This window comes from Carcharodon carcharias, chromosome 28, assembly GCF_017639515.1.
Source record: "Carcharodon carcharias isolate sCarCar2 chromosome 28, sCarCar2.pri, whole genome shotgun sequence".
NCBI classification, from domain to species: domain Eukaryota; kingdom Metazoa; phylum Chordata; class Chondrichthyes; order Lamniformes; family Lamnidae; genus Carcharodon; species Carcharodon carcharias.
This window is the reverse complement of record NC_054494.1, coordinates 1,055,980-1,071,627: the sequence shown is the minus strand read 5'-3', so window position 1 is coordinate 1,071,627 and position 15,648 is coordinate 1,055,980. Positions and strand designations below refer to the sequence as shown.

Below are 15,648 nucleotides of genomic sequence, written 5' to 3'. Positions count from 1 at the left end.
GGGACCATTCGAGGCGTCAGAGGGAGCACACAAGCCTCTCGATAACCCACCTACCCAACTCTTCAAGCATGTAGGGCAGAGTCTGCCCCACATTGGACTTATCAACCATCTCTGAACCCACGGAACTGGATTAGAAGCAAGCCCTCCTCGATCCTGAGGGACTGCCTCAGAAGAGAACAGAAGCCTGACAATCCAATCCAATCCAATCCTCGAGTTTGAGCTCTGAGCATTGCTAGACTATTTCACTCTGCCATCATCAGAAAGGTGTTTCAGCACAGGTTACTGCACAGCATTTAGGAGCAGCAACCTGTGCTGACTTGCCTTCCCTCCCCAATAGCTCACAGGTGCCCTGACTAATTTGTGTACCTGAGCTTTTGTGCCACAAGAAATAGGAGCAATTGGAAGCCAAATTTCTCCTCAAGTCTCCTTCACCATTCAGTAAGGCCATGACTGACCATCTGCCTGAACTCCACTTCCCTGCCTTAGTCATCACATCCTTCAATTCCCTCGGTGTTCAAAAACCTGTTAATCTCAAATCAGATCAGTGTTTAATTTAATGAATTTAACATGGTTTAGCATCTCACCTGAAGGATAGCACCTCCACTTTGCAGTACTACACTGAAATGTCAGCCTGGATTATATGCTCAAGTCACTGGAACTGGGAGAGTTCTACCCACTGAGAGCCACAGCTAATACCTTTGAATGGTTGAAATATTAAGGGAGGCTTGATGCACACATGTGGGAGAAAGGAGTAGAGTGATACATGGTCAGGGTGATAAGAGGTAACTAGAATGGGAGGAGGCTCATGTGGAGCATTGACCAGTTGGGTCAAATGGCCTGTTTCTGTGCTGTAATCACATAAAAAAAGTGAGATGTCAAAGGCAGAAATACATGGTCCACTTCCTTTAAAAGTTACTTGATTGCAGTGAGCCCTTTAAAAAGAGCTTGTAAATAAACTCTCTACATAAATTAAAAATAATTATTAAACTGTCTGACTCTTTGTGACTTTACTAGTTATGAGATTGAGATAGGTAGCTCAAGTTGAAGGCAGTGGTCCTCCCTGGCCTAGTTGCTGTTATCTGATATTACAGTGCTGCCATCATTACTAAACCTCTGCCTTGTTTCTGGTATGTAATCTGGCACTGAGGGGAAAAGATTAACTCCAACAGACAGTGCACCATATATTTTTCAGTGGAAGAGCCAGTCACAGTTTGCAGTGCACAAAATGAACTATGCCACCCAGTGGTCTTGTATGTCAGTACAGCAAGTAGCTGCATGTTGTTGGTGGAAAGTCAGGTTGCTTATAATGTGGCTGTTGGTGAGCCACTGCACCACAACTTCTGATAACAGTCAGTGCTTGTACTTTGTTAGTAACCTCAGCGGCATCTTCTGGATTTTCTAGGGTGCAAAGCTCTTTTACCTGTCAGGAATGGTTCATGGAGAATATCAGAAGCAGGAGATTCACAACCTTGGCAGATTTATCTCTGTGATGAAGTTTCGGCCACTGGTGTGGCAAATGGCACATCCTTACCTCTTGGCTGACAGGTAGGTACAAGCTGCCCAACTTTCCTTCAGAAATTTAGCTGAAGAACTGTCAATGTGAAGCTGAGATAACAAGGAAGTAATGGTTGACCCTGGATTAAAATTGAGAGATGAGGCTGGGGGAAGAATGAGCTAGAGGCAGGGCTGGCCCCCTCCTCCTGGAATTCCAACTTAATTAGATTAGCTCCCATCTGCCTTTTTGTTAGTTAACAGCACCAGGTTGATTATCCTGTTCCTATAAATTTTTTTAAAAATTATCCATGTTTCTCATTTGTTATTTTTCTAATTGGGTAATAAATATCTTAACTGATGGCTTTCCTAAAATTAATGCTTTAGGGTAATAGAGAAGGGAATGCACAGACAATATTCAGGCATTGAGCACTGTTGTGTCAAGTGTGATAAGGACAGACAAAAGGAGGCAACCTGTTAGCTAAGAGCTGTGACACCTTCTTTAATAAGTGAACTGTAGTGTTTTTTGTGGAAGGAATTAAACTATTTTATGTCTGAGGAGATGTCAGTGCTTGGAGATGGGCTGCTTTCATTTTACATTTTTATTTTAATGCAGTAGGAGCTAAATCAAGAACTGGTTAACACAGCAAGTCCTCACTTTAAGATGTTCTGCTAAATGTAGTTTCGCTTTAACATTGTTTATTCTTGAAGGCCTTTCTTTAGATTTGCACTACCATTTTTCTTTTTACATTGCCTGCACTTTCTAGACCCAGCCCTCAGGTGCTGCACTCTGGACCAGTGCCATTATGTTCAGATGCCAGAGCCTCTGCCACCAGTCACCAGAGGCCTTGGCTATGGAGACAGAGCAAGGCCCGAGATCAGGAGTGCAGGGCAGGGAGGGGAAGCTGCCAATTGGGTGAAGTGTGAGTAACCCAGGGCGGGGAAAGAAAGGGAGCAGGATACCCAGCTCCGTCGGTGCTCACCCCCCACCAAGAACATCATACGTTATGGAGAGTGTATATGTTACTGTGGACCTCACAGTGAAAACCTCTTGCCAGAGACCCACAAATGGCAACAACCCAAAACTGAAAGACTACCTCTGTATGTGAGAACTCGGTGAGCCTTGCGAGTGTAAACAAATACTTGCTCTCTAAACAGCATGTTGAACCCAGCATATCCTAAGACATGCCAAACATTCCAATGTACCAGCGTATAATCATGTGGATAAATGCAAACAAAACTGAGAAATGTCACTGCTATTTCAGAATGGAAGATCTGACCAATCCTGAGGATATACGTAAAAACCAGAAGTGTGATCGTAAAGTTTCAATGTACGGTTACCTGCGTGGGACATACTTCAAGAAAAACAGTCAAATTCACATTCCAGGTATTCCTAAAATCCACTGAAATTGCTTATGGACTTAGCTGTGTTTTGTGGTGAGGAATTGAACTGTACAAGCCAGAAGAGAGAAGGCATAACCCATGGTTTGTGCTGAGTTTGTTGTTCTCAGCTGGGTCAAATAGAGCGCCAGGAATGGTTTCTGCGGTTGTTTATGGAAATTAGACAGAGTTCTCTGGATCCTAGTGAAGCAGCAGGTTCACTATGATGGTGGGATTTTAGAGCAGGAGTCGGCCATTCAGCACCTTGAGCCATTCAATCGGATTACATTTGATCTGCGCCTCAACTCCATTTACCTACCTTTGCTCATTTTCCCTTGACATCCTTGGCTTGTCTTGTAAAAAATTCAATTGATCCTCAACATTCAGAGCCTCTGAATGGCCTAGCACTAATTTTAAGTTGTCCCCCTTGTCTGAGTTCCCTGATCAGAGGAAGTAATTTCCCTGTGTCTACCCTTTCAAGTCATAGTCAGACAGAAGGAGCCCTATTGGCTCTTCGTCTCTGTGCTGACTCTTTGAAAGAGGTATCCTATTGTCCCACTCTTTTTATAATTCTAAATATCTCAATGAGATCATTCCTCAATCTTCTAAACTCCAGTCAAGTTTCTGCAACCTCATGATTTAACCCTTTAACTGACATTCCTTAGCTATGTTTACAGTAATAGCAACCACTCTTGGAGGATCTTTGATAGCAATTGAATGGATCCCAAACTTTGGATGAGATGGGAAAATGGGTGGGAGAAACTTGAGTCTTTAAATGTGTTCTCAGTGTTGTGTAGCTTGTAAAATTTACAACTACTAATTATAAGCGTCATGTGGGTTGTTCTGTGGGGGTCTCAGAGGGAATGTGAGGAGGGAAACTTTTATGCAGTGAGTGGTGATGACCTGGAACTCGCTGCCCATGAGGGTGCTGGTGGAAACAGAACAAGCAGTAATTTCAAAAGGAAATTGGGCGGACACTTTAGAAAATAAAGCTGTAGGGCAATGGGAATTGAGTGGGGGAGTGGGACTGACTGGATTGTTCCTCAGGGAACTGGCATGGACTTGAAGGGCCAAATGGCCTCCTCCTGTGCCGTAAATGATTCCATGACTGCACAGTATATCTGACCTGTTCATTTTTAACATCTTCACTTGGATTCAAGTACAGACAATTTGCATGCTAAAGTCATGTCCTTTTTGTTTTCTAGGTGTGGGTGACTTTACAGCGAATGAAGTTGGCTTCCTTCCAGATCCCTGTCCTCTCCCAGAGCAACAGAAGAAACGATCCCTGCATGAGAAAGAGAAGCTGATTTTTGCCCCAATGTCTGGTGTCGGGGGTATTGTTTATGATAAGGATGCTGTGTATATTGATCTCGGTGGGAGTCACGCACACAGAGATGAGGAGGTGATGTCGTACACTTTTAACTCTCATTTCATTTTGCTTTTTCTTGCTGTTTTTTTGGTTCCTGTCCTTCCCATGAAATATTTTGATGGCTGCTCTTAGCTTTCCAGTACCTGACCCAAGTGGCTGTTGAAATGTGATCTGGGTAAGTGGTGTTGATGTCTGACTCAGCGGTGGGAAATTTCACAATTGAAAATGGCCCTGTTGTTACAAGGTACAAATGCGCATTATCCAACACGAGCAGTGATCAGGAATGGGAGCTTTCTTAGGAAAAAAATCATTATACCCTGGAAGTTGAAATTCCTATATCGTAAATTAAATAACTTTTAACATAAAGTAACTTTAAAAATATAAAAGAAATAGGATAACTCTTTCTACTTCCCCCCCCCCCCACCCCTCACCCCAGTTCTTGACCCTCCAGCTCCCCAGCCCAGGAAACACAAGTATGGGCCGTGTAGTGAGCACTGCTGGGATTGTTTTTCTTCACACAAAATTGTTGTGATTCCTGTAGAGACTGATAACTTCTCAAAGAGATGAAATTCCCCTGATGTCAATGGGAAGAAAATTGTTGGACAAGATTTCACTTTTTAAAATTTTTACTGTAACAAACCAACTAAAATCAGCCTAATTCAAGCATTAACGGGTGAAGTATATTTCAAACAGAGGTAAATTTCACTTTAAATGATTGATACAGCAAAGGTGTGCTTCATGTAGTTACAAGCATTGCATTACTTCCTGAGCAAACGAGACACCATGTGCAATCACAAAGTCTTTCCAACTCGGCCTCTGCTATGTAGGATCTCTCATTTCCCACCCAATTGTTTTGGCCCTTGAGTTGAGTTTACCAGCAGCCGTATTCCATTTGAAGTTCCTGGACATGGTTAACAATGACAAGGCGCACGTCTGTATGCCCTCTTGCTTGTGTCACGACAATCCTGACGGCAAAGGATCTCCAGAGGTAACCTTCTCTAATCCCTTTGGGGTTTGATGGGCTCTGGCAACAGTGAAATAGCAGCAATGAGTCTTGTCTAATTTGCGATCTCTTGCCTTTCCTGTCTTTAGCTCTCTGCCCTTTCCAATTGCATGACACACATAGGAACATGGTCTTTGCTCTATTCTCAGAGACCTGCTTCACCATAAGGATCTATTTGAAAACTGCCAAACAGAAACTGTTCTATTCAAGAGAGCCTTGCTTGGAATTGTGTGTGTTCGGAACTCGTGAACACAAATATGGGCTGAAACCCGACCCCACTGCATTAACTTTCTATTTACCCTTTACTCCTCAGCTGTTAATCCCATGGCAATCTCAGATCACATGGGCATTTCTTAGAACCTACTGATATGATTAGGAAACCAATTACCCCACTTTCAGAATACTCCCCAGTCCACTTTGGTTTTAAAGGGAACATAGCAGAAAAAGAAAATACACTTTTCCCAAAGCATATGGACCATCATTCTGCATTGCAGAGTTTTAAAAAAAGAGTCACTGCAGCTTAGAGTGGTGCAAATCAGGTCCTGTGACAATAAGTGGGCCCTGGCGTGAAGCAACGTGTCCAGATACTGGGCCCATTATATCAATGACAAAGTGGAGCAACACTGAACGAGCCAACTTAAAACAGGGACTTGCTGTATAGCTACCCATCAAATTTTGATTATTAATTAAACCCCATTTTACTGCCCTCTTTACTAGCAGTGGAACTGTACTCTTTCTGAATTGAACAGAGAGTGGGAGAGGCTTTGGGGTCACCTTGTTCCAGCTGAAGCTGGTTAATTGTGTTTGTGATGGCTATGTTGCCTGGGAACCATCACCTTGGGCTAAATTATTTATTTGAAAGCGATCGATTGGCTTTCATATTGCAGCCAAATGTTGCCTGTACCATAAATGACTGTAAAGGCCTGAAATAAAACAGTGCTGGAAAAATTCAGGTCTGGCAGCATCTGTGGAGTGAGAACATTTCAAATCCAGTAAAATGTCTTTTGAGCTGCTGAGAGAAGTGCCTAGAGAACCCACCTCCCAGAATGTTTTGACTCTGTAACCCAGGGAATTGCAGTGGCTGTTTGTGGGATCTGTGTTTTCCGGTGATGGGAGTAAAATGATGTTTCAACTCTAGAATGTTTTGTTAAGTGTGTGCCTGTGCCTGGGAGGAGAGGATTTGGGTTCACCCTTGATCAAATAGCCTCTGCTATTTAGACTGATGCAAGTGACCTTTTGAGCCTCATGATTTTAAAACTGGCATGGGTCAGAATATATGAAAGATATATCTTCATGTGTCTCACATTGAAAAATTGTGATCACTGCAGTGTAGAGTTCTGAAGAATTCTTGGGACCTTTTTGAACAAATGTAAGGAGATGCATGTTAACAGAAACATTGATTACTGAGCACCATTTGTAGTACTGTATAACCAGGGCAATGGGATGAGTTTTAAGAGTTATGCATGAGAGGAACAGGCTCCAATCTGATAGCTCATTATCATCCTGTTTGCTAGATTGCCAGGTGAACAGCTTTATGGTTAACTAACAGGAGTATGGAACCATGGAAGTTATGGCAAACCTTAATATCTGTAAATAACTCAGCTTCGACTATTGCATGCAACTTTAGGAAGGATGTCAAGGCCTTTGAGAGACTGTGGAGAAGATTTTCCAGAATAATACCAAGGATGAGAAATTTCAGTTACGTGGAGCCTTAAAAAATTTTAAAATACTTACCTCCTACTAGCTTCTTCCCTCCCCAGCACTCACTTGCCACCCACCCCCCCACACGTTCGATGCTTCCTTCACCATCCCTCCCACTCCTCAATTCCCTCCACAATACTCCAGCCCAACAGATGTCCCTGGACTTAGAAATTAATTTCTGAGAACCGGATTTAATATCTCAAAGCTCTCCTGAAATCTCTGCTTTAATAAATGCTCTCCTCCCTGTACGCCTGGCATTCAAATGTTCTGCAAAGATCAAACTGACAGTTGTCCCCTCTAGGGATGGTCCCACATTATTGAAGGTAAGTTTGAGTCCCTGCCATGAACTAATTGAAAGGGGCTGTAGCCCCCAACCATCTGTTTTTTGTATGTACTGCCCACGCTAGGGCAGTTGTCAATTTACAGCTCGGCTGGTCAGCTACAATTTTCAGAGCATTCTGTCAATCACAGCGTCATTTCTCACCTAAGCCATTGGTAAAAATACTTTTTGCTGCTGTGCACATTGTTACAATATTCAAGTTTTCACACATCTGAATTCCATATTGGCAAATTCTCCTCCATTGTCAGTTAAGAATTTAGCGAGTGCTCCCAGCCCTGCCCCTATCCATCTTTCCATCATTTTAAATCGATTACTTTTGTCTTTACTAAAAGTTACCACTGACAGCCTAAGTATAGTCACTACATCTATTAAATGAAGTAGTAAAATATTTTCTTTATCCCATACTCTGAAGTCCATCGCTATAGTTTCATTGAAGTCTCTCACCAGTGGTCACAATGGTCTCCTGTATTTTTTGCAAATATCACGTTTTTCATGAATGTCCTCGACAAGTCTAGTGTAGTTCTCATCCAGTACCCATGTATCTTTTAACAATCTTCAACCTATGGCCAGAGGGATGTGCAAATTGTCAGTGTAGTTTTAATATTTTACTGTTTCTCCTTTAAACCCCCATCCCCAGCTGCCATTAATACCTCTAACATTCTGTGTGGAGACGATAGGCTTTAAACAGGGTATAATAATGTCCTGACTGTATAAATTGCAAATCTACAGATCTCCAAAAAGCAATTGTTTTATCATGCCCCATGTCCAACTTCATTTAGGCCTTTATCATTGAAGGATTTACTTAACAGTAAAGCTATTTCACTTGATACCACATCAGTCCTGATAAAGTGGTTCACCCATTATTTTACACAATTACCATTCTCCTTAGTGACTTCAACTCATTTCAGGTTCAGTGATAATGAGTAGAACCGTCATATTCTTTGACTTTATTTTGGTCGGTCTGAAACAATCTAACAAACAGTTTAGCCAGTCCACTCCATTTAATGTAGACATACACCCACTATCTAGAATTGCACAATTGAACGACTGTAACTAGGACTGAAGCTTCTGGTGACCAATACTATTCCTTCTGATTGATCAGTATTGTCGTCTGCACCTCACATACCCTCCATGTCATGTGTTCTCACAAACAGTTTATCATTTTTGGGCAATTCAATACATAATGAACCTTAGAGTTGCATCTGAAGCACCAGTTGGACCATCCCTTGGGTTCTTCCTCCTTCCATAATTGCACAACTCCCACCGCTTGTCATAGCTCCCAAAAAGGGCCTCTCTCTCCATACTGGTTCGCAATTCTCCTTTCATACAGATGTTTGAGTCCTATATTCAGACGGTCTCAGTGTCATTGCTGAAGAGCCTGTTTGCAACATAAATGTGGCTTGAAATGAATTTTTTCAAGGCTTCAGACATTTAATCCAAAGCATAAGTCTTTGAATCTAAGTCTGATTAAAACCAAGACTCAATGCATGTTTGATATCCTAGCACAATCCAATAATTTAAACGCAAGTACTGATTTAGGAATTTCCAAGTAGAATCACCGCAAAGTCATATAGTCAATTAAACTCCATGATATATTCTTCTATGGAAGAATCATCTATTTTTAAAAATTTATCAAAGTCCGACTAAGCCTCATAGGTATTCAATAAGTTATCTTTCATATAAATTTTACTCACAAATCTCAAGAGAATGTCCAAACCTTCTCCATTGTCCAGTTTCAATAACGCTCTGCAGTGGATCTTGCCCTTGGCAGGAAGGGAAAGCGCCAGAGCCATCCCTTGCTTTCTTTTCAGTACAGACATAACCCTTGTCCATACATCATTTTATTTTTCCACTGATGAGGTTCCGTTTCACAAAACAGTGGTGGAAAATCATATTCTGCCACCCTATACCTGATTTCAGTCACTTTCTTCAAAGAGTCTCCAATTGCAGTTTTCTCTCAAAACTAAATTAACTCCAATACCAACTTCATGTCTGGAAGTAAGCAGTCTCCAATTTTCACTTTCAAGCAACCATTCTCTGCTACCAAATGTCAGAGAACCTCCCAAGCCTGGTTGTGAAGGATATGCTGAGACAAAGATGCTTTAGCGGAGACTGTTTATTGCTTACTTCTCCACTCCAACACCCTCTCCCCAGTGCTGGTTGACTCCTCTTTATATACACAACTGAGTATCATTAACTAATCAATACCTAACACCTTATTACCTTAAACTAGTGAGGATTTAACATCCATCAACAGAGCCTGTTAGATATTAACATCTGTGTCTCTACCTCGCTTCCCTCCTTTAAGACACTCCTTAAAACCTACCTCTTTAAGCTTTTGGTCATCTGATCTAATATTTCCTTCTGTGGCTCGGTGTCATCCTTTCTTTTATAATGCCCCTGTGTAGTGTCTTGGGATGTTTTATTACATAATGCTGCTATCTAATTACAAGGTTTTGTTGTTGGTATTATAATTGTGTTATTACTATGCAACAGGTTATCCCTTATCACTGTATCCGGAACACTGTAGAAGATTTGGCACTGTGTTTTTGTATAAAAATTCTCTTTTGTTTGCCTGTAGGAAGAGCAAAGGCCGAACCATGAGCTGGTGCAGAGTCTTATTGCAACACACAGCACCATTGACACCAAGATGGCATCCAGCAAAGTCTCGCTCTTCATGGACTCAACGCCACTGGTATCTGAGGAATTGGAGGGAAGCAGGTAGATAGAAACCTAGATATATTCAATTTCAACCCATCACTCAAACTTGGCCATTCTTCTCACACTGGGAGCTTGCCCAATTCTGTTGTGATTCTGAGCAATTGCATTTTTGTTCCTTCTATCATGCTAGTGCCCTGAATCTTGCATAATCACCTGTTTCTGTGCCTCTCTAAAGGCCAAGGAAGCCCCAAGTTGGCCAATTTTCTTCCCCCAGATTTTGAGAAGGTATTACAAGTGCCAGTGTCCCCTTCAGCACCTGGTACAGCAGGTATAAGATTATTTTGAGTCTGTGCTGAGCTGCTCTTGTCTTATCTGTTTCCCTATGTTTAATTCTGTGAGCTGGGCAGAGGTCAACTACCCTCTGTTATACTCCAATAAGCTAATTTTTCTAGATAATGGCACCAGATCATCTTTGTTTAATGCCAGATTCATTATTTGCCGAACCTGTTACAGTGTTCTTCCTCTGTACAGCAGCTTAGTTAATGAAGTAATCAATCCCCAAAATGCCCCGGCATAGTCTTTTTAGTTGCACTGGTGATGTTTCCAAAAGTAGAGCTTGTCTTTTAATGGCAAACAAATTGTGAGCTGGGATTTTGACCGATGGTTAACCTTCCTCCACTACCCTCTAACCATAGTCTGAGTCGTTTTACACCCTCACACTCCTATCCGTTCCTGTGGCTTCGGGCACCTCTAAGGTCTCTCAGTGATCATGCCATTTCTGGCCACTTTCTTCTTTCTTCTTTATCAACATATCTATGTTGGTACAAATCCTCCATTATCACACTCCCTCCCTGTAAAGGCAGTACTACCTCTTCAACTCCTTTAACAACATCTTTTCTCCGCTTTCTTAACTATTCTTATTTCCATTCTCATTTATTGAATTGTAGCCAGAGGATCAACTGGAATGGCTTCCCACCTGTACACCATTAACTTCGGTATTCCCCAAGGATCTGTCCTTGGCCCATCCTATTTCTTATCTACATGTTGCTTTTCATCCAAATCCGTTTCCACAGGTACACTGATGACACCGAACTCTATCTCACCACCACTTCTCTTCCACTGTCTGATTTGTTACATTGCTTCTCTGACATCTGTAATGAATGAGCAGGACTTTCCTGCAACAAATCTAGGAATCTAGCCATTTTCTTTGGTCTCATTCCCTCACCACCAGATTCATGCTTCTCCCGGGTAACTGTCTAAAGCTGAGCCAGATCCTCCGCAACCTTAATATTGTGTTTCACTCTGAGATGAGATTCCCACCACATATTTGCTTCATCACAAAGACTGTCTTCTTCCACTTTCATAACATTGACTTGACCATCCCAGGCCATCCTCTTTTCTTCCACCCTCTGTAAACTTGTGCTCATCCAAACCTGTGTCACCTGTAACTTAAAAGTTGAACTAGTCCTGTTCACCATCATCCCTGTGCTGGTGACCAACAGTGACTCCCAGTCCGGCATCCTTGGTTTTAAAATTCTCATCCATGTTTTCAATTCTTTCCGTGGCCTCGGCACTCCCTGTCTCTGTAACGCCTGCCAACCCTACAAACCTTCAAGATCTCTGTACTCCCATCATCCCGATTTGAATTGCTTTAACATTGACAGCCTTACTTTCAGGCAAGGCCCTGAGCTCTGAATTGTTTCCTACACCTCTGTACCTCTCTCTTCCCTCACTTCTCACTATTCCAGGATAACCCTGAAATGCAAACGTAACCCCAGGTTTCTTTTCTCTGTGGCAAACAGGGCTTCTTAATCCCCCTTTCTCCAGTCTCCCCCCCACCCTCTCATTCAGCAACAAGTGCGAGGAGCTCATGGACTTCTTTGTCACTAAGATTGATACAATCCGATCAGCTGTCTCTGCTGTGTTCCTTTTTTCCGCTGACCCGCTTGGCCAAATTTCCTCTAAAGCTCCCCCCTGCCCTAGCCCTGAAATCACATCTTTCTCTAGCTTCTCTCCTATCTCCCCATATGCCCTCTCTGATATCAATTTGTCAATGTGACCCACCTTCCTGTTCCTATTAAACTGCTGACTATCCAACTTCCCCTCCTGGTTCCATGTTGGCAGATATTGTAAACAGCTCTCTCTCTTCAGTTGTTGTCCTTCCCTGATTTGAATCCACTTTCATCACCCCCACTCTTTGAGACAACTAACCCTTGACCCAACATCCTGGCAATCTATCGTCCCATGCTCAACTTTCTTTTCCTCTCTGATGTCCTTGGATATGCAGTGGTTTCCCAAATCCTTTCCCATCTTTCCCAGAACTCCATGTTTGAATACTTCCAATCCGGCTTTTGCCCCAGCACAGTACTGATGTAGCTTTTATCAAAGTCGTAATTGGAATTGTTTGTGAAGGTTTACCAACAGTCTGAGATCGAGCCAGTTTGTTTGCAACGTTGATGTCACATTTGATCCTGAGATGACCTCATTTTCATGCCATCACTGCCAGTTTCCACTACCATAACATTGCCAGACTTCCCCTTGTCTCAGCTTACCTGCTGCTGAAACCCTCATTCATGCCTTCACTACCTCTAGACTTGGCCATTCGAACGCATTCCTGGCTGGTCTCCCACATCCTAATCTCCATAAACCTGAGGCCACGCAAAATTCAGCTGCCTGTGTCTTAACTTGTAGCAAGTCACGTCCCCCTATCTCCTCTGTGCTCGTTGATCTGCATTGGCTCCTGGTCAAACAACATTTTAATTTTCAAGTTTCCATTCTTGTCTTCAGGCCCTGCCATGGTCTCGCCCCTCTGTATCTCTGTAGTCTCCTCCCCTCTCTCCAACCCCTTAGTTTTGGTGTGATCCAATTTTCTATTAATAACCCCATAGCAAACTCGAGATGGGGTAAACTCAAAGGGTTAGCTTATTTCCACGCACAAGGGGAGCGGTGACGAAGTGGTATTGTCACTGGACTAGTATTCCAGACACCCAGGGTAAAGCTGTGGAGATCTGGGTTCGAATCCCACCCTGGCAGTAGGCAAAATTTGAATTCAATAAAAATCTGGGATTAAAAGTCTGGTGATCACCACAAAACCATTACCGGTTGTCTTAAAGCCCATCTAGTTCACTAATGCCCTTTAGGGAAGGAAATCTGCCATCCTTACCTAGCCTGGCCTACATGTGACTCCAACCCCACAGTTGTAGTGGTTGTCTCTTAAATGCTTTCTGAACATGGGCAGTGAAGGGTGGGCAATAAATGCTGGCCTAGCCAGTGACGCCCACATCCCATGAATGTTATGTCGCTACATAACCCCCTGTGCACACATTAAATAAAAGAGGGATAGAGAAAGAAAGACCTCAAAGAAAAGAATTATAGCTTCACATGAGTCTAGAATCCATAATGGAGCAGGTGAGGTGAATAGCATAGATACTTATAAAAAGCTATATAAGCACCTGAGGGAGAAAGAAATAAAAGATATGTTGACGGGGTTAGATGAAGAAGGGGCAGGAGGTGATTCCTGTGGAGCATGAGAACCAGTATGGGCCCATGAGGCACTTGGCCTCTTCCTGTGCTTTAAATAAAATGTAACTCTGATTTACTGTTGACCAGATCACAGACGATTACAATCTGTTACTGTTAGCTTTTGCAAAAAAAAAACGATTGTGGTTGGTATGCCAAAACGTTACTTGTTTCTACAATTTGTTGCTGTTGGCTAAAAGGACGCTTGATATGCATGGAGACTGGGGGGTAATTAAAGAAATGGTCAGTGATACTGAAACTGGGGAACTTCCATTGTGTAGAACCAATTGAGTATCTCCACTTGGTATATTAATTCTTCAATCCTTTATACTCTGAGCAAGAAGGATGGAGTCGGTGTCCAGGGAAGAGTTTGGGATGGGTACCAAAAACAACGGCTTCAGTCTTCCTAATATTTAGTTGATCGGTACTTGAAATGAGCTGTATTTTGTGCAAGAAGAGAAAGGATTCCCGGTGATACCACTGGAACTAGCTAATCTGTCATTTAGATCCCATTTGAAATGAGAACTTATGGCTTATCATTATAAATGTTCAGATAATGATTCTCAATACTAATTTATCACATAAAAAGCTCGACTCGACCTTGACACAGGATGTGAGGTGGACAGGATTTTAAAATACATAGATTTGTATTTCATGGTACGCATTTACTTGTTCATAGTTTCCTTAACACTTAGCAGTTAAAACTTAAAATCACCTGATGTGATGCAGTGTGATTGATCAGTGACTGGAAAGGGACCTGGAAAGTCATTGTAAATAAATCCAGTGGCCTGAAAGTAGTTAGTGGGTTTTCTGTATGCTCCTTGGGCATGTTATTGATTGCTCACTAAATAGTGAGGCTAGTGAAGGCACTACCCAAGTTATAGGGGGCTAGGACTTGCTATTGAAAGTGATGTAAGGGGCAAAAGCCAAATGAAACAAGTGAAGAGCGCACTGAGTAGAGGGCACTCCTCCGCCAGGCTGTATTAACTCAACATTATTACAATTACGCAGCTTTTTCTTGAGACTTTTCCCTGCCTGGTTGGGGCTCTGTAACTACAAAGCTGAAAATATAAATATTTATATTGAGTTTCCATCCAACAGCCTGCTCAGAAAACTCTGCTCACATTTTGACAACTGTGTCAAGTTCCACCACAGCAGCTGAGATAGTCCACAACATTCTGAATCAAACAATCCAAAAGATTAGTTTAAAAAATGCCAATTTGCCTTTTGTTCTAATTTTAATGCATCATTTAAAAGATTCCAGCATCTAAATCCAGATGCACATCTTTGTCAAAAACAAATCAATTCTTCCCTGGCCCATACTCAGTCTTTGTACCAAGTTTTGTTGAAATGCATTCTTTAGTTCTTGAGAGGTATTGTTTACAGACAAACAGACTAATGGGCAAAAACATTACCTCTGCCCACTTTCAGTGACAGAAGTAACAGTATGCTTGTTCCTGGAATTGGTTAAATGTGAAATCAAATTTTATGCCAAAAAAAAACACTCTTAAATCTCCAAATTCTGCCCATGAAACAGGTGCACAATGCCTAAAGAGGAGAAACTGCTTGACCCAGAGACTGGAAAGGTGCGTCGCAAAGCTATCTTTGATGACGATGATGAAGAAGAAGAAGAAATGACTGAAAGTGAGGATGAAGCAGAAAATGAAAGTGAAGAAGAGGGTGGCAACCAGGGCCAAATTGATTGTGAAGGAGAAATGTATCCCCGATCATTTAAAGTCATGAAGCTGGAGGAGAAGGAGGCTGCAGTTGCAGTTGAAAGACCTGTGTTTGCAGATGCTGATGATGACTTTGAAGTCGATTCAGAGGCAGAGGTGACTGATGAGGATGATGATGAGTCAGATGAAGAACAGGACTTGACTTGTGATTCTGAAGAAGCCTTTCTGCGTTCTAGTAATAAAACGTTGGAGGAGGAATCAATGGTAAAAATAGATTTGCAAAGAACTTTGAATGGCAAACAGGAAGATGAGGAGCCAACCTTAAACTTTGAGATGGATTCTGATGAAGATGAAGTTGATTTGGACTCCACATTGGAACTGACAGAAGAAAAAATATTGGGTGGTCCTGGAATTTCAGAGACTAAGGTGTTGAACCGAGAAAGCAAAGAAGATTATGAAGAAAAGATAATTTCAAGCTTAGAAACCGCAGGTGTGTCGAGTTATTTCT

At 42.1% G+C, this 15,648-nt stretch overlaps 1 protein-coding gene across 2 annotated transcripts in view; it reads left to right on the top strand.

The window, feature by feature from the left end:
- Positions 1–15,648, top strand: part of bms1 (BMS1 ribosome biogenesis factor) — a 66,845-nt gene that overhangs the window by 14,503 nt on the left and 36,694 nt on the right. For both annotated transcript variants that reach the window (XM_041176475.1, XM_041176473.1), the window contains 5 exons: positions 1,403–1,545; positions 2,757–2,878; positions 4,077–4,273; positions 9,866–10,005; positions 15,002–15,630. In XM_041176475.1, coding sequence (XP_041032409.1) covers positions 1,403–1,545; positions 2,757–2,878; positions 4,077–4,273; positions 9,866–10,005; positions 15,002–15,630 — 1,231 coding nt within the window. The remainder of the gene's footprint in view (positions 1–1,402; positions 1,546–2,756; positions 2,879–4,076; positions 4,274–9,865; positions 10,006–15,001; positions 15,631–15,648) is intronic.